Source organism: Eurypyga helias, unplaced genomic scaffold (assembly GCF_000690775.1).
Source record: "Eurypyga helias isolate BGI_N326 unplaced genomic scaffold, ASM69077v1 scaffold19972, whole genome shotgun sequence".
Classification (NCBI taxonomy): Eukaryota; Metazoa; Chordata; class Aves; order Eurypygiformes; family Eurypygidae; genus Eurypyga; species Eurypyga helias.
Window position 1 is genome coordinate 2,526 of NW_010234294.1, and position 18,217 is coordinate 20,742.

General features: G+C 38.3%; 1 protein-coding gene across 1 annotated transcript; it reads left to right on the forward strand.

Moving 5' to 3' along the window:
- Positions 1-7,233: 7,233 nt before the first annotated feature.
- LOC104517392 (synaptotagmin-14-like) lies at positions 7,234-11,954 on the forward strand (the record flags this gene model as incomplete). The annotated part of the gene is made up of 2 exons (XM_010162034.1): positions 7,234-7,423; positions 11,641-11,954. Coding segments are annotated over 2 exons (504 nt in total), but the record flags the coding sequence as incomplete, so codon positions are not given.
- Positions 11,955-18,217: the final 6,263 nt, after the last annotated feature.

Sequence of the window (18,217 nt, forward strand, 5' to 3'; positions counted from 1 at the left end):
ATGAAGCTATTTGATGTCGATCTCCCCAGCGAGGATAGAGAGTATCTCTGTCTGGGCGGAGCATTGTCACTTAAAGATGTCTGTGCTCTTGGAAGCTGTCCCGCAGTGAAATTTATAGGGTCTTACAGGTTGGACAGGGGGTCGAGAGGGGAGGTGTGAGTGAGTCTGTGTAGGAGCTGTTACCGTAGCTTCATCAGGAGTGCAGGTGAAATGTCTGCATTTTGTGTCAGATGTTCTTAACTAAATTGCTAGCACAAACATCTAACAGCTTTTAGTGCTCGAATGTTTCTCTATGCTACATGTCTTCTCTCGAAAACAAGATTGAATAATAAAAGGGCTTTTGCTGCTTTTCCTCCCCTTGCCTGTGGCTGTGTAAAAAGCTGGTAGACTTTTGCAATGGAGAAACAGAGCACTTCTGTAAATGCTGTAAACTCCACTGTACACTCATTTCCAGTTGCCCCCACTGATGCTCAGGTTTGCTGTGCAAATTTCAGGCCCATTAAATCAGTGGAACAACTCGGTGCCCTTTGTCATGTGTCAAGGAAGCTAAAGGTGTCATTTAAATGCAAACAAATAAAAATTGTAGAGAGCTTAAAATGTTTCTGTAGAGAATTAATGTTTTCTGCAGAGTTGATAATTTAAAAACTTTTAGACACAAAGTACTAATAGCACATTCTTATGAAATATGAAAAGCAACACAAATCTCAGTATGAACTTGTTCAAAATCTTTCAGAAAATTGGCAAATTGCTTTGCTGTTATTAAGACTACATACATTTTATTTTGTCATTTTCATTTTATGATGAAATTACGGTATCATAAAGTTTGAAAACAAACTTTATTTTAATACTGTGTTATTCTTATTAGAAAACCCACAAAGGTTTGGATTTTTATTAAAGCTAATTAATTTTAAATCACTGTAAAATTGAAATTGATGTAGTAATATTGTGTATCTGAGGAGGTTTTCTACCTGTGCACATAAATAACAACGCTTTCCCTAGACCTGAACCTTTGAGGTGCCTACAACAGTGCCTTTCAGTGTTTGCAAGTTCAGGTTATCACTTTAAAGCAAAATGCTGATAACTGTATGTTCTATTTTACCATACAGGACAGACAGCTGCAATAGGAATTGAAATTTCCTCCCTAACATGTTTCAAGATAGGTAGCTTCAAAAGTATTGGTTTTCTTAAAAATAAAATAAAAATAATTTAAAAAAAGACCAAAAAAACCCCACCGAACATAAAGAAACCCCAAAACTCCAAACAAAAGAACATCCAGATTGACCATTTAAAATTAGGTACTTTTTAAAAATTGTCAAAGCCTCAAAATGACAACAGTTACAGTGCAGAAAGAAACCCTTAAAGAAAAGCCTTTTTCTTTTTTTTCGACACTTGCTTCTTTTAGTTCTTCTTTTGCAAAATCTTTGCTAAATTTTATTATTGCTAATCTTCATAAGACTCTTATTCTTTCCAAAATCTCATGTTTTGAGCATCATGTAATGCAATTTCTACCTTTAGAAACAGAAAGTTGATATTTCTGCAAGTCTTAATATACAGAAAGAGTATCAATTCTTTAGTTTAACGAACTGTTTTGAGTATCGTATTTTTGAGGACTTCCTTTTTCCAAGTATATGTATTCTCCAAAGTTCTTCCATGAATTAGGGGGAAACAGAAGCCGAAGTGATGAGGAACAGCAGCAAACATCTCTGCAAATCATCAGTGTGTCCAGTATCGCACATAAGTGGGATATAGATGCCTGAATTCAAAATAATAAAACTCTATCTTTTGACATTCCTAATTATCTTACATTCCTCTGTTTTCAGGCTTTCTTCAGGTGGGTTAAGTTTTCTTTCGCAGGAATGATCTTGATTTTTTTTTCAAGACTATTTTAGCTTTGAAACATGTTAAGTATCTAATGCTTAAGCCACTAATGAGGGATGTGGAGCCTCTAGGTTCAGTTTTCTCCTCCTCTCTGGCTTTCAGAGCAGAAGTAGGGAATGAGCTCTGGGCTAAGAGCTGGTCTGGAGCCAATTTGGTGCCTGGGTGCGCTCATCACCTCAGCAAGCGTTTGCCTCAAAGTGGAACTGTAGCTTCAGGGTTCTGTACTGGGCTGGTGATTAAGAGAAATTAATGATTTTATCTAAAATGTTGGAGACCTGGATTCAGTTCCCTCTTTTGCCTACTTGGATTCAAATTTCCTCCTTAGCTCACTTGTATTGATATCAAAGTAGAAGAAAGTAATGTGCAAAAAAAGTTCTTTGAGAGATTAGTGGTATAACATTAACATTTAAAATTTCAGAGAGACATTTTGACAAGTAACATGCTGTGAATCAGATTTTTGTTGCTGAAGGATTGTCAGCAAGGTTTCATCTTTCCTGTGTATATTTTGAAAAGCCAAGAGAATCAGATGTTCTTGTTTCATAAGCGTACAGAGGCATGTTTTTAACCTGTGCAATGAGGAAAATGAACTTTTAACTGCCTTTAGAGCATGGCCACGTTATTCCTGGTGATTAGCACCAGTTGGCTGAAGAGCAGCATTTATAGGCAGAACTTCAGGGTATAGAAAAATAACAGTATGAGATGAATATGTAAGTAACAAATACTCTGTTTCCATGGAATTGTGACGGAGGAAGACCAAATAAACACATTTTACATATATTATCATTGTAGCAAATAGAGGATTCTCTGTGTTGTCAGAGAGCAGAGAAAAAGAGATTATTGAAAATAGTTGTTAGGGGTTCAGGTCTGACATTATGCATTGTATGTGTTCACTTCCATTGGCATGAGGGAAAAGTGGTTTTGTTGGATTGCCAACTTCTGTACAATAGGAACATGTGAAATGCAAATACCGCTTAATGGGAATGTTTTTATTGTATATTTAGGGAAGAAACATCACTTTTCACTGAATAATATATGCAAAGACGTCATCAAGGACAGTAGCTTGGAGAATTAGTAATTAAGTTTTTGCAGACTATAACACACATTATTCTTATAAGCCAGTGTAAAGCAGCAATTCTTGTGTTGATCAATTAAAATACACCTAACTTTGTAGTTAAGTACTGTCCTGTGGCGTGTGTGGGAAAGGTTTAAGTCCTTTGCGCAAAGCTCTGTGTTCCTAAATTGAATAGCTGAAAATTTGTAATTTGCTGTAGTAAGACAGACCTTTGAACCAAATATTTGGAATTATCATCTATGATTTACCTAATGGGTTTTTTGCTTGTGTTTGCTGTTAATAATACATTATTGTTGTGGCTAATTTGCAAAAATAGGTTAGACATTTAGCGTTAGTATCCTTGAGTCAGCCTCAAGAGAGAGCTCCTTGCAGTCTGGCCAGATCATCAATATCATGACCGTTCATCTAACTTCTTAAAAATGTGCAGTTAAAATTTTACAGCAGTTCTTACTAGGCCATTCTGGTGCTTCACTAACCTGGAAAGGCATTTGGTATTATGGAACCTTGGTCCTTTTCCCCCCTCCCCCCCTGCCCTCCTGCTTATTAAAATACACACAGTGTTTATAGAGGAAGAGAGGGAAGAGTTATAAAAATAAATTTACGTAGACAGATTGTTTCAAACAAACAGTAACTTTTGGTCTAAATGTGATGTTTCCCACAGTAAAGCTACAATATCAGTGACCTACAGATAGATTGAATGCAGATCTGTATGAAGATGAAAAGCATCTGGTAGCACTGTAATGTCAGGAGATTAAAGATTCGCTGTAGCTAAGTGTATATTCATGTTGTACCAATTAGCAATTTCGGTGTTAATATTTTACAATTTGGCACGTGATCATGAAGCTTATATTTTGAGCAGGTAAAATGTAACTTCTTGTCTTCTTTTTTCTTGATCAGTTTGTTAGCACTCTTCTTGAATTTTGACTATGTAAACAGAAAAAAACCTCTAAACAGACTTGAAAAACTACTGTTTTCAAATCTAGTGCAGCTTACAGACTTAACAAAAAGTCAGGTTACTTGCTAACAAACGTGATTATGATGGAACACCTTACTTTAAACAGTGAATGGATTTCCAAAATGTGAACAGTAAACTCTGTGCTGGAGAAGATACTAGAGATGACATCTAGTAATACTCAGAATCCCGGGTTTTAATGGTGTCCTGAAATGAAAAGTCTTTCTCCAGCTGTTGATCTGAGCCCTGTTGAACTCAGCTGTCTCTACCTTAGCTGATTCCTGTTTCTTCTCTTCCTCATAGGATCTTTCTCTTTTCTGTGAAAACTGACAAAATACAACCTCGCCTTCCCCTTTTTCTTATTTCTTTTACCTGCTTGCTTCCAAATTCTTTATCATAAACACAGAAATTATACTTTGGCTTGTCATTTAGCCCTGGTTTTACCCAGGTAGCATCATGTCTTCATGTCTTCTAATCTGCTTCACACCTCGCTGCTTCATTTTTCTTCTTAGCATCTCGCTCTCTTTTATAATGGGATTCTCCAGTTCATAACTGAAAAGTAGAATGTTTTTTTAAAAATACATTTGGGTCAGCATGAAACAAAAAGTGTTGTAGTCTCTTTGTGTGAAATAAGAGACTAAACTAGTGTTTAGATTGTTCCTTCAGTGAATTTGGTTGCTTTATTTTAATGTCTTCAAACTTCTGTCATCACAACATTTTGTATGAAGGATATTCACAAGTTTCGTATACACTAAGCATTAAACAACATGCTTTTGGTTGTTTCAAACCTGCCACCTGTCTCAAAGCAAAAGGCAAAATATTTTGGTTTAGACAATATTGTAGCAAAACATTTACATTAGACCCTCTCTCCAGGTTTTCATCAAGGCTACATCTAACAATTATTTCAGTGCAACAGTTCTAAGGTACAGCCACGTAGTTGCATTTCCATCCACTTACATCACCTTGAAGCATCACCAAGGTCTGTCTTCTCATCCCACCAGTCAGCTGGTGAGATCCTTTTTGCTGGCCTTGACAGGTAAAGTCTTGTCCTTCTCACATCCATGCAGGATTCTGCTGTAAAGGAGTGATATTTCTAGCCTATCCTTATATAACTTCGTAATAACACGCTTGTTTCATTTTTCATTTGTTTTCCCCCTTCTCTGTTGTATCACACAAGCTGCTTGTCTTCCCTTTCAGGGTGCTTCAGGACTCATTCCCTCTGTCATCACTCATTCACTGTTTCTAGCATTCTATACCTTATCCTGATAGCCACTGTGATCAGTTTAACTCTGTCAAAAACTGATTTAGACCAAGTCCCATTAGAACATCAGTAAACTGCGGAAATAAGTCACAGTTAGGAAAAAGTGCTGTCAGCACCTTCTCTCAGTAGGGATGTTGGAGCCCTTTGATGGCTTGCGAGGGAGTGTTACCCAGCTGCTCGCTTCGTGTTAGGTCTTTTTTGTGGACTTGCAGCACAATCACAATCGAATTTGAGACCTAAGCTTGGAACAAAATCAGGTTGACTCTGGTTGCATTCCTGGCCCAACACAATAATAAGATCAACAAGCATGGTAGGAACAATGTGTTACAATTTTAAAAGACCAGAAAACTTAAGTAATAGCTGCGGGTGTGACAGGCTGTGTACTGTGACTGATGAATCAAGTCATCTTTCTTTAAAACTTGCCATTTTGTGTTCTGCTGTTGAAGTTAGGAATCAAAAGTTTCCTGGTTTGTGAGTGCCAGGAACCAGAGAATGAATGTATACTTGTAATTCGTTGTCAGGAATTGACAATTTGCAACCCATTTGAAATTTCTTCTTGGAACTGAATAAAGAACTTTTGGAGAAATAACCAAAGATTTAAAAATCAGAATTTGCAACTTGGGAGATGGAAGTCAGGGAATTTTGTTGAGGTCCTTCTTTAGTAGTAAGAACCTATTTGCAAACAACAGTGAATGCTTGGTAATGAGGAAGTGAATTGCTCCTTGAAATTTCTGCCAGACTTCTTGGAAATGTTCTGTTGAGAAGAACTAGTTAAAATGTCAGTATGAAGGATATTATTGTAGGTTCATAATTTCTTCTTGTAGGTATCATGTCTTCTATAATTTGAGATTCTGCAGTGCATTTGGGCTTTATAAATCAGATGAAATTACTTGCTTTTAAAGTTAACTTTTATGTTGATGAGGGTTTGTGCTATTTAGGTTTTAGGACTGATCTCGTGCCTATGTCAGCTGTTGCTGGAAATGATAGAGACATTTGGAATCTGGAAGGATCAGCTTCCCAAAATCATCATGACACCTTGGAAGAGTGCTGCCAGTTTCCTAATTGAGTCAAGCCATATTTTAAAAATCTGTGGATCCAATTTATGTTTTATCTGTGAGAATCATAAAGGGATGTACTGATAATTCCAAAGTCTCTGCCTGGCTACCAAGCAGATTGCCCTGCCATTGGCTACATTCCATCCAGCTTCTTGTTTGCAGTGGTACAACCCTCTGTGCCAGTGTGTGAAGTCAAGAAATGAAAGCAGGAACAACTATGGTGTGATTAGAATTAGCCTAATTTTTTTCTTTTGTTAATGCTAGTGATGAGGGGTTAAAATGAATACTAGAAGCTCCTGTCAAAGGTGTGACACAGTGCGAATGCGTGAGATACCTGAAGTTTTTGTAAGCTTTCAGTGTGGAAATCAAAGCATCACTTGCTGAGCCTTAGGATGGCATTCTTCCTTTCTCACCAAAGGGACTCACAAATAGCCCCACAAATGGTCTATTGCAGTTCTGTATCCCTGGAACAATTACATTCCTTGTAAGCTAATTTATTCTAGACAGTGCATTTTTCTATTTGCATGTGTTCTGTTACTTTGCTGCTCATAAATTCTCAGTGTAGAGAATAACCTTTACAAGGGATGAATAAGAATTTCCTGCATTTTATTATCTTCAGGGTTCCACTAGTGTTTTTCATTTTTGGAAAGTAAAAGATCCAAGGTCTACTGTTCTCCAGGATGCTGACAAATTATGTTACAGGCCTTATCTTAGCAGCTGAAGTAAATAGGGACCATAAAGGCTACTCTTTGCCTTCTGCTATTGTTTCACCTGAATTATGAAGCAACAGAAACACAAAATTAGGAATTATTTTAATTCTAGACTGCTTCAGTTTTTGTTACCTCTAACGTGTAAAATGAGTATATATTAAGGATGTGCATTTCTTATTGGGTAACTGAATGGAACTTCTGTTGTCAGCAAGTTTCTTTCCTGATTTTCTATGCATTATTCTAAAAATTGACTTCCTGGTAGCATGGTTCCATAAAATACATAAAAGTTTTTATCTGTTTTATAGGGTTGTGACTCTCAAATGAGCATGTCAGAAGTGTCCTGCAGTGAAAGTACCTCCTCTTGTCAGTCGCTGGTACATGGCTCAGCCCCAGAAATCCTCATTGGCCTCCTTTATAATGCTACAACTGGAAGATTATCAGCAGAAGTGATAAAAGGCAGCCACTTCAAAAACTTGGCAGCGAACAGACCACCCAGTGAGTGAAAATCTTTTTTCATCCTAATGCTTCTGTACTGGTGGGGCTCTCAGTAGCAAGGACCTCAATCCTATCATTCAGTCTTACCCAATCAAAATGAAATAGAGCGATCATCAACTAATCTGTTTCATGTCTTATCTTTCTAGTCAGTTGGGAAATAGCAAAAATATAAAATTCAAAATATTAATTGTAAGTTGACAAGACTGTTAATTTTTCATGATGACTGACTAATAAATTACCTTCATCATAATGATTAATTGCTAAATTACTAATGCCTCACATCACAGGCCAAGAATCAAAAGTTAGTGTTTAAAGAGAAAGTACATGCCAGCTAATATTAATATAAACACTCTGAACGGTTATTGCTGTTCCTGGAGGGGTTGATACTGCAGTCTTTAATTGCCTGTGTATGTCGTAGTAATCTATGTAACTTGGGAATGTCAGCGAAGACAACGGGGAGACAAATTTGAGACCTTTGGCATATTTTTTGTGCAGGAGGAATGATCACCATCGGAAAGGTCTTGAACTGCATGTTCAAGCTTCTGTTCAAAAATACATTTGTCTGAAATATCTGTGAACTTTATATACTTTTAAAGTGGAGCCAGATGGGATGTCACACACACAGAATGTTTTTACTGTCTCTAATTCTTTGATATAGCTTGAGAAAGTTTAGTAAGGAGCTCTTTTAAAAATTATTTTTGTATTGGTTTTTTTAGGTGACCAGTCTGATTTACATATGTTGTAGACAGATATACCTGCCTGTTCCTCTTGATACTGTCTGGAGGCTCAGGTTTTAGCCCCTCTTTCTGTTTCTTAATTGGTATGGCACTAGTAGATTATCTGGCACTACTAGATTACTATGTAGCAGACTGCCAACGTTTTTAAGGAGTTTGCACATTTCACCTTGCCTTCAGAATTTAGCAAATTAGCCAAACAACTTGAGACTGTCCTCTTTCTTGACCCATGTTTTATTTCATTCTTCAATCACATTTGGCTCAGCCTTCCTCTGCTTTGCTTTCTCTATTCTTTTCACACTGATGGAGCCAGACTTTGTTAATGTGGCCAGAGAAGGAAGCTGAAAGCAGACACTCTAATATGTTCACGTAATTAGGCAGTTGCCCCAGACTCACCTATTTGGAGATAAAGCATATAAAGAAATAGATGGGGAAAGCCAAAAAGGCCCAAGGGCACTGGGGTGGGGGAAGGAATGAACAGGAGGGAAGACCAGGAGAGAAGAGACCATGTGTTCCATAGAGTAAAAAACCAGTAGGTGGCTTATGCTTATCTTTCTGGAATCTCTAGAGAAAGCCAAGTTTTTCTTCATATTTAGAATATTCAAGTTAGATGGGGGTTCAGTACTTGTTTTGAAGGCAGATATGTTCACTCCCTGGTATGTTAATTCCCAAAATGTGCTCTGTGGACCCATGCTGTCTAGCTGACAGCTGTGTGTGCTGCTGGAGTCAAACTGTTTCAGATTGCAAGAAGGCAGCATAGAACATGGCACATACCCCTGAAGTACCATCTTCTGCCTCACCGTATTGGAGGGAAGATCTTGTCTGTTACCTTTTGTCATCCCTTGTAAAGGGTAAGGGGAAATTTGGATAATAATAATAGTCCAGTTCTCTTTAGGCAAATGCAGGTTTGGTATTCTGTTGTTTCTAGAAAGCTGGAAACCAATGCACTTTCTGGGTCTGGTAAGACTGTACACAGAGTATTGTGGAATCCAGTTTTCTTCTGCGGGCTGTTTTGTGCCATCCCGTCCACTCCCCCCAGGCAGTGTAGCATCTTCTTTGTAAACTCCTGGACCCAGGTGCATACCACTGCCATTTTCTAACTCCCTGTCAAGTACATCAGGACACCTACCAACCTCTCTTTGTGCCATCATTTCCACAAAACTAAGGCACATAGGGTTGATGATGAAATCCTCTGATTTGTGTTTTGGACCACCAATGCTGCAAAACCCTGAAACATGCTGCAAAGTATGGGCACAGGTCAGTTTTCAGGTCTTGAGAAGCTGTTATAGAAAGGGAAGCAACTATTGTTTCCCACATACGATCCTGCTTGTAGTCCAGGGGTCGTGTACCTATGCAATTTTTGTGAAATACTTCTGCAGCAAATAGGGGTTGAGTCCTACGTTTCTGCTTCTTGGTAGTTGATACTTCTCTGGTGCACATTTGTATGTACGTAGTAACTCATTTAGCAACTGAGTACAGGGAAATAGGCCAAATCCCGCAGGCAATCATAGTTGATGTTAAAATATGTCTTCGTTTCTCTGTGTGACAGTTAATATTTTGTCTGAAAAAAAGCTGCTTCTTAGTATTCTTTAAAATTTTGTTGAAATGAGGCACGAGCTTTTGCATATTAAGTGCATGTGTGTGTATGCATGCACACACACATTAAATCCATAAATACATGGATTTTAACAAGTGAGATTTTTACATTTTTAAATAGAAGTCCATAGTTGAATTTCGGATGTAAGCATCCCTCAGCTGTTTTTAGAGATTAGATCAGTCATTCCCGTGCCCAAGTCCATCACTACTCAAGAACAAATGTATTACCATCAAAAATCTGTAACTATAAAAGCTGAGGGCAAAACCAGCTTAGTTTTCAGTTCAGTGATTTTTCATTTTATTGCTTGTAATATATGAAGTATAATTACTGTGTGCAGTTTTTCTTAATATGCTGGAGTTTGCATGAAAAAGCATAAGGTTTGATAAAAAGGATAGTGATTTTTACCCAGTCTTCTATAACCTAGTCATTTGCATGATTCTCTTTGTGTTGAGTGTGCTTTAGAACCCAGTAGCTGTTAGTGCGAAGATAACCCATTCTGTAAGCAGTGTAATTTTTTTAAAAGATTGCACAAAATTTTCATTTCATTAAATTTTACCCAACAATCCTTTTGTTCAATCCTTTTTCTGATCTATGCTGCTAAGGTTTTGTGTTCTTCCACTCCAGTGAATAATGTTTCCTCTTAAACTTTAACCTTTGATCCTCTCTCACCCAACTATTGACATCTGGTCATTATTTCTTTTACTGCTTTCCACCCCCTGTTGTCAGACGGACTGTTCTGTTGTCTAAAACACTTGATAGGTGGACAGGTTTATATAATCCGAGGTGAGTTCCTGTAGAAACTAATTGGATGTTGTCTTTTTCATGCAAAAGAAAACTTGCCAGCAGTAAAGCTGTCCACGGCTGCCTACCGTATTGGTTTATAAAAGCATACGTTTATTATTTGTGGCACTCTCTAATGCAAAGGTTGCATTTTTCTCTGATTATGGATGTTGGGATTTCCGTGTACCTGCAAAGTGAAAATATTCAATGTGTTTCTTTTTACGTAAACTCCAATCTTTTAATAATAATATTCGTTAACATGAATATGATGGGAATAAAGAATGAGACACCTGATTGCTTTGTATCGTTTTAGACTTCTTGGAATCCATTAACTTCATGAAATGTGCATCCTTTTGCAGGAGCATGGCTTGGTGCTTCTAGTAAAATGAAAATAGAGCTTTAAAAATGCGGGTTTATACCCAAATACTAACGCCCAGTGCGTGCTACCCACGTTTACTTGCATTAGCTTCTTAAACGTACTTCCTAAGAGCACTTATAAGCTATGTTTTCAACAACCGTCTTGAATTATGCAAAAACTTATTTCTCTTTAAAAGTGTATTAAATTTATTCCTTCATGAAACTAGGAACTTCCACCTTTGAATGCACTTTGCTACATTTGGGTCTTTAAAATGAGTAAGATGGATAAACCCAAAGTGAGAACCGCATCCATCCAGAGATTATTCTTAAGCATTTTCATTATGGCTGGTTTGGTATCATCACTGCATATCAATGTTGTGGGATTTTTTTTGTCTTCATTAGTTGCCTTCATTCCACTTTGTTTATTCTCTGAAAACTCAGCGGTATGCTTCCTAGTGTTGTGGCTAGTTGGAGCTTGCTTAGTGTTAGTGCAAGTTCAGTTTGTTTAGAACAAATAAGCGGGGTTGACGATTGAGGTATAGCTTTATTTAACCCGTTTACGTAGTACTGAAGCTAGTTAATTTGTTAGTGTGTTTGTAATATTTTGCTTGTCATCTTTCCATGTGTCTCAACCAAGCTGTGTTCGGTCAGCCTGGTATATACCATATCCTTGTATCTTGTAAACACCTCGTTCTCGAAACCTTTCGTTCGAAGATATCTGACGTTCCAAAACATGGTTTATTTTGTAGATACATACGTTAAGTTAACACTGCTGAACTCGATGGGGCAAGAGATGTCCAAATGCAAAACTTCAATCCGCCGAGGACAGCCAAATCCCGTATACAAAGAAACGTTCGTTTTCCAAGTGGCACTGTTTCAGCTCTCAGATGTGACGCTCATACTGTCTGTATATAACAAGCGCAGCATGAAACGAAAAGAGATGATAGGTTGGATTTCCTTAGGTCTCAACAGCTCAGGAGAAGATGAACTCAATCACTGGACTGAAATGAAAGAATCTAAAGGACAGCAAGTATGTAGATGGCATACTTTACTAGAATCGTAATGGATGGTGTGAAGTGCGGTTGTGCTTTTCAGGGAGTTTGGTCTCTCAAGGTGATGATCATCCCCGGTCACAATCAACGGATTTGTTGTGGAAGTAGGAAAACCAACAAAAATTGAGCTCAACATTCCATCGTAAAGAATGCACGACGTGCAATGTGGTGGGACTTTAATGTATAACCTTCACTTAGTGTCAGACACTCCCTTGGTGTCAGGGAAGCCTTGCTCTTCGCAGATATGTTAGTGCTCCCTCCCCCACCCACCTGATGCTGTATTTGTTTGGGTTTGTTTTGTGGTTTTCAGAAACATTTTATGTAAGGTTTTCCAAATTAATGTAAGCTCCTCCTTGTGTATTTTTTGTATTGCTATAATACTGTACCTTCTGACCTGCCTGCATTCAGATTAAAGGTCAGTAATTTGCACTTTGCTCTACAGACCATTAACTTTTTCTCAAAAGAAAGAAAATCCAGTACTGGTGGAGAACACTTAGTAATAGAGCAAGTATGAATATACTGTTGGTTTACACTGAGTTTCTTTCCAGGAGCTTAGTACAAGTAAGTTTTTTAATTTTTTTTAATATGCAGTTTGTTTGAAGAATACTAGCATTTGGGCATCAGGTGAACTTTGACGTCATACTAATGTTTCTTCAATCTGTGACAGGAACGAGCACTATATATGGCATAAATTGGGGTTTTTCCCTCTTGCCTGTACTTCTGCCTAATCCAGAGACCAGATCGTTAGTTTGGTCCCTTCCAAGTCTCCTTAGACAGGTTGTACTGTAAAACTATGTAACTTTCTGTTGAAAGCACTTCCTGTATTCATGTATTCCAATGTAGGAAGCTCATAGAGCACGACTTTACTAAAATATATTTTCATTAAACGAATTGATATAGATTTCTTTAAAATGTCAGCAGTTGGAAGTTAGGTTGAAAGACTGTGAAGGAAGTGGCAGCAGTTGGACTACTCTGAATGGGTGTGAAATACCGTGACTTTGGTTGAAATGGGTATCCATTGGTGTCTCTTCTGAGCTGTTTTAGAGATTACCATACGCCACTTGTTGGAAGTAGAGGGCAGACCAGGAGTTTTTATCTTTCTTCTTGAAGAAGAGAGCATCAGTAAGTTGTATTTCTAGTGATTTGCCAGCAATGGAATGAATGTTCACACGCAAAATGGAAGTTTGCTTTGCTCAGTGTTCGAGTTGGGAAGCAGAGCTTTCTAGCGATGCGGTTGAGAAGCCACAGCATCACAAGAAGGTTTGCCACCAGAGAAACACTCATGGCTTCCACTGAAATTAGGGAAATACCAGTGCTTCTGAGGTTCCTGTTTGTCCCAAATACTTTAATTGGAATCACGCTAATTTACTGACTGTTGAATCTAATTCATTTTACTAAAATTGGGGGTTATTGAGTAAATGTATTTTTTAAAGGCTGCCCAATTCACGTATTCTTTTTGCCTGTAATTGTAAGTTTCATTTACTTTTAATTGTTGCTGTATGGAAAGCAAGCAATCTTTTTTCTTGTAAATGATGGTGATGTCTTACAAATATGAGACCTCACTGACTGTTGTAGCCCTTGGTGGGTAGAAGAGTGAAGTTTTGGATTCTGTTGAGAGAAGTAGTGGCAGCCTAGAGCGTTCTCATTAGGACAAATGTTTTGGTCTTGAATTTCTTTATAATACCTTTGAACAATCCTGGCTTTAGGCTATACAGGCAGTCAAGTACGATGAGATTGAGACAGTCAGTATACTATAATAAAGATATTTTGCATGGTTCTCAAATTCTCACACTACTTAGCAATTTCATTATTTCCTTTTTAAAGGATATTGTAATGCGACTTCTTGGTTTATTTGGTGCCTTTTGATGGGTTTATTTTGCAGAGCCAGGCTTTCAGGTTTTATTGATTCAAAGATTTAAAACTTTATTACAGGCCTTTCTTTTTTTTCTGGTGTTTCTTTAAACAGGAATTGTCTTGCAGTAATACAAGTTGTCTCTTTCAGTCCTTTTTGTTGCTCAGTTTGTGAAATGTAATGTTGAGTGTAGAATTTAATAAAAAATCAACATTAATTTTATATGCATAAGGAAAATGCTTAGATTTTCCCGATCCTTTCAGCTTTCTGTATAATAGAAACACTGCCTTAGAAGCTAATCAAAAGCAATTTTGCAGTGGATGTGGAAGTGTTTTTACTCATGCTGTTTGTGGATATTTGGGTGCTCTTTCCTAAAGCTGAAAGTTCTCTTGAATATTGTCTCTTTGCACAGGTTTTGCTTTATAAAATAACGTGTGATATTTAACAGCAAGAACTGAGGAAATTCATTCCAGTGGAGAATACATTTAACATCACCATTGAACAAGTGAAGTCATCAGTTTGGAAGGTGCAGCAAATAACCTCTTACAGAACCAAACTAAACTAAACTGTCATGACTTGGGTTTCTGTTTGTAGGTTGCATTGCTTCCGTTTTACATCTAACCATTCATGTTTCTGAGACACTGACATTTTCATTTACACACAGCCGAAGTTTATAGTAGCCTGTGTTGGGCACATTTGGGAAGAGGAATCTCTTTGTAGATCCATGTGACTCTTCTCAAGGTATCCAGGTCCAGTCTGTGCTTCACAGAAAGAGGTTTGGCTTACTTGGATTTGTCCTGTACAAAGGCTGGGAACTGAATGTGTAAAGGATGGAAATCAGAGTTTAATTTTGAGGCAGCAGAATATGGATTTGCCATGCAAAACCAGTCACACCAATAATGGGATTCACCCTGCGATTTTTATGAATTAGTTATACTATCAATAGCTGTCGTGTTGTTTTTTCTTCCTAGATCCCATGCTTAGGATTTTTTTGTAATTTTGTTTTTCTTATTGTTTTATGTAAAGCTATACTCTTGTATTTGAAATCTGCCTGTAGATGATTTTTTTTAAACCCTGCATAAGAGCCTATACATAATGTGGGTTTTTGTGCATTCAGTTAGGTCTTAAACAGGGAACAGAATTTCTAAATTACAAAGTATCAGAAACAGGGGCATTAGTGTTTTTCCTCTGAGTTGTCTGTGCTTGTTGTCGTAGCTTTTTGTTGTTTTCCTTTGTTCAGAAGTACAGTAAATACTTGGTAGTGTTTATCAAACTATTTAATTACTTTTCAGTGTGCTAATATACCACATAGAGAATGATTCTTGAATTGAATCTGTTTCCTGTCAATCTAGCCTTAAATAATTATAGAACAGTGACGTTCTTACAGATTCTATTCTTGAAAATATTGCATCCTTCCTGCATAAGATCCATTTGGTTTAATGTTTAGAACATTTCACATAGGTGGTCTTTGAAGTATTATAAATATGAACAAGCTGGTTAGTTCCTTTCTGTGGTAAGGGCAGGAGCGTAAGGTAAAGGCAGTACAGGCAAGCGTGAAATCACCGCGCAGAAGGATGGGGGGTTGTACAGTCTCCGCAGGACATTGCTGTCTCCCCACACATGTAGAGGGAAGGAGTCAGCAGAGCTGTGCTTCTGTTCCCCGTTCAGCCACGCAGCACAAAGACGAAGGATAGAGCTGGTAAGGTTCAAAGCTTAGCCCCCGTGGTGCTGCCTCATGCTCAGGACTTGACATCCGCATTGTAACCACACTGATGGGTCTGACTGCAAAGACAGAAGTTAGGCAAGGTGTAAGTTCTGCTACTGGAGAAATAGGACATCATTTCTAAATCCAGGTAAAATCCTCTAACCTGTTAGTATTTAGATTTCAAAATATGGCGAGCCCTTGGAATAAATGTATGTGCTTTTACTGGAGCTGAATATTGTCAATTAAGAGAATACGTGAGCTAAAACCAGACTTTTTGGCATTTACTGTAGGCGATGTTTTCACCTGCAAATTTTTGCCACCTTTCCTGATGGCACATATAGTGCCAGCATCAGTACCTTCCCATTTTTCACACCTTTGGAGCGATTTCTTTTTGTTGCCTAAAATTTGTGTTTGTGTTACTGATTTTTTTTCTCTTTTCTTGCTAATGACTTGCTCCTGCAGATTTCCCAGCACCCTGAGAAGTTGTGGCAGTCACTGGACCTTAGAACTCAGTGGCATTCTGCACCTCTTACAGTAAGGTACTGGTGCAAACTGACCTGTCCAACTCCTTAAGATTTCTGAAATGCAAACCATCAGCTTTAGTATAGGGAAACAGAAGAAAATGTTGTCTTTGAAGGAGGTATTTTAATGTAGGGAGTGAATACAGATTGCGCTTACAAGTTCTAACAGAAACCCCGTGGTAAAATCCGAAAATGAGGTTTGAGGGGAAGCCTTTTGGCCTGAGCTGTTCCAACAGCAGAATGCCCTTTCATTTAATTCAGACTTGTATTGAGCCCTTTACTTATTCATCACACTTTTCTGGAGGGGAAAAAAAGCTGTCTTGTTTAAAGCAGTCTTTGAAATTACGGCTCATCACTTGTAAGGCAGCCTGACTCCCTCCTGAAGCTGAATAACAGCTGAACATCCATTTAATTCTCCCACTGATGTGCCTGCCTTCCTGCCATTAACGTTAACGAGAGGAGCCCATGGGCATTGACAGGAGCGTAGGCCTGACCCTGGCAGCGTGATGTGCAATAAGGCAGTGGTACAGCATGGCACCTGCAACACAATCAAATATGATTTCCATTATCAATAGGGTTAAAAAACCCAAATACCAGATAGTGTCACAAACTGGGTATTTAATCATTATCCCTTTTGTTTCTTCTTTTCTTCTGAAATATTGTTAAAACTTCAGTGTTAAAATGTTAAAGCAATCCCCAAACATCTTGATTGTTTGAACTGGAACGTTCAGCAGAATTTATTGTTAGAACGAGCCATCAAGAACGTTCTGTATCTTTTCTCTGTTTATCTCAACTGCCAGATTTTGTAGGCCTTCACAGCTGGATTTCAGACTACTTAGTTCTGATGGTAGTTTTTGAGGGGAAGGGCACGAGAACGTTTGCTTGTCAGTGAATCAACACCTAATGAAGAGGTGTCATCCGAGAGTGAGAGCCTTAAAATAAGAGACAACTTCATCCAGTGGCAGTGACTCAGATTCCACTCTTGGAGCCTCCTGGCCCTCGAAGGGCCTTACTCAGAGAAACCGTGTCATGGGAACTGTGCGAGTTTGTACATTCAAAGCAGCACAGGTCTGTGTGGGCATTCCATGGCTTCTAACCTAGTGGTTTTTTCGGATGGAAGCAGGGTAGATGGTGTTTGTTTGCCTAGGGTGAGTACCAGCTGGCCTTGGGCAGCATGGATTAGTTTAGCCTTAAGAACTTAACCGCTGTCCCTCCTTAAGTTCAAGCAGGGTTTCTTCCTTTCTGCAGACTCTGCAGAAATCTTATGCACCCAACGTATCTGCTTATATTACGCCCACCTGAATACGGCACAGTTGTGTTAATGCTAGCAGGCTGAGTTCATATGCAGCATGGCGTGACTGAATTAATAAATTGGTCTGGTGCGTGCTAGGTCAGGTTTTGCTCTGCAGGCTTTTGCTGGTATAATGTAGAATAAGATCCTTATGGAGAGGAATGCAGCAGGGGAGTGAGTAGTATTGCTCTGGTAGGAATGAAGAGCAGGGAACAGCTACGCCCAGAAAATGGGCAAGGCTAGCCTGATTGCAAGAAGTCATTCACTTCAAAGGAAGCATCTACTGGTGGAGCTGGCATAAAGCCTTCAAAAGCTGCACGTCTTTGAGGATCCTCCTCAGGAGAGCAGCAGCAGTGATACCATACCACTGAAGGAATACCTCATGGACATTCAGGGATGTAATTAATGTCATCCTTTATTTCTCTTTTACCTGAGGACAGGAATCTTGCCCATTGTATCGAGTTATTTTTTGTGTTTTGCAGATTCTGTGGACGTTCACTGCCTGCAGAGGGTCTAAAGTGGATTGCTTTATAACTTTCTGTTTGTTTCCAAAGCATGAGTTTGAATGAAATTACAGAATTAACTAGAAGCACTATCATAACTCTGAGGTGTAATCTCTAGGCCCCAGTGCAAGCAAGGAGCAGGGCTTTGAACAAGTTTTGATAGTAAATTTTGCAAATGGCTTATTATGACATTTTAAGAAAATTTCGAAGCAGTTGAATGTATTAGGGAATATTTACAAACAAGGAGATAGAGCAATGATTTTTTTTTTTAATTATTGTTATACAGCCAGTTTGCTGTCCTTTCCAGTAAATCACAAGGTTCATTAGTGCTCAGTACTGTTTCGTTTACGATAACTGTTTTTAATGTGATTTTCATGACAAAGTGTAATTAGCGAAATCTTT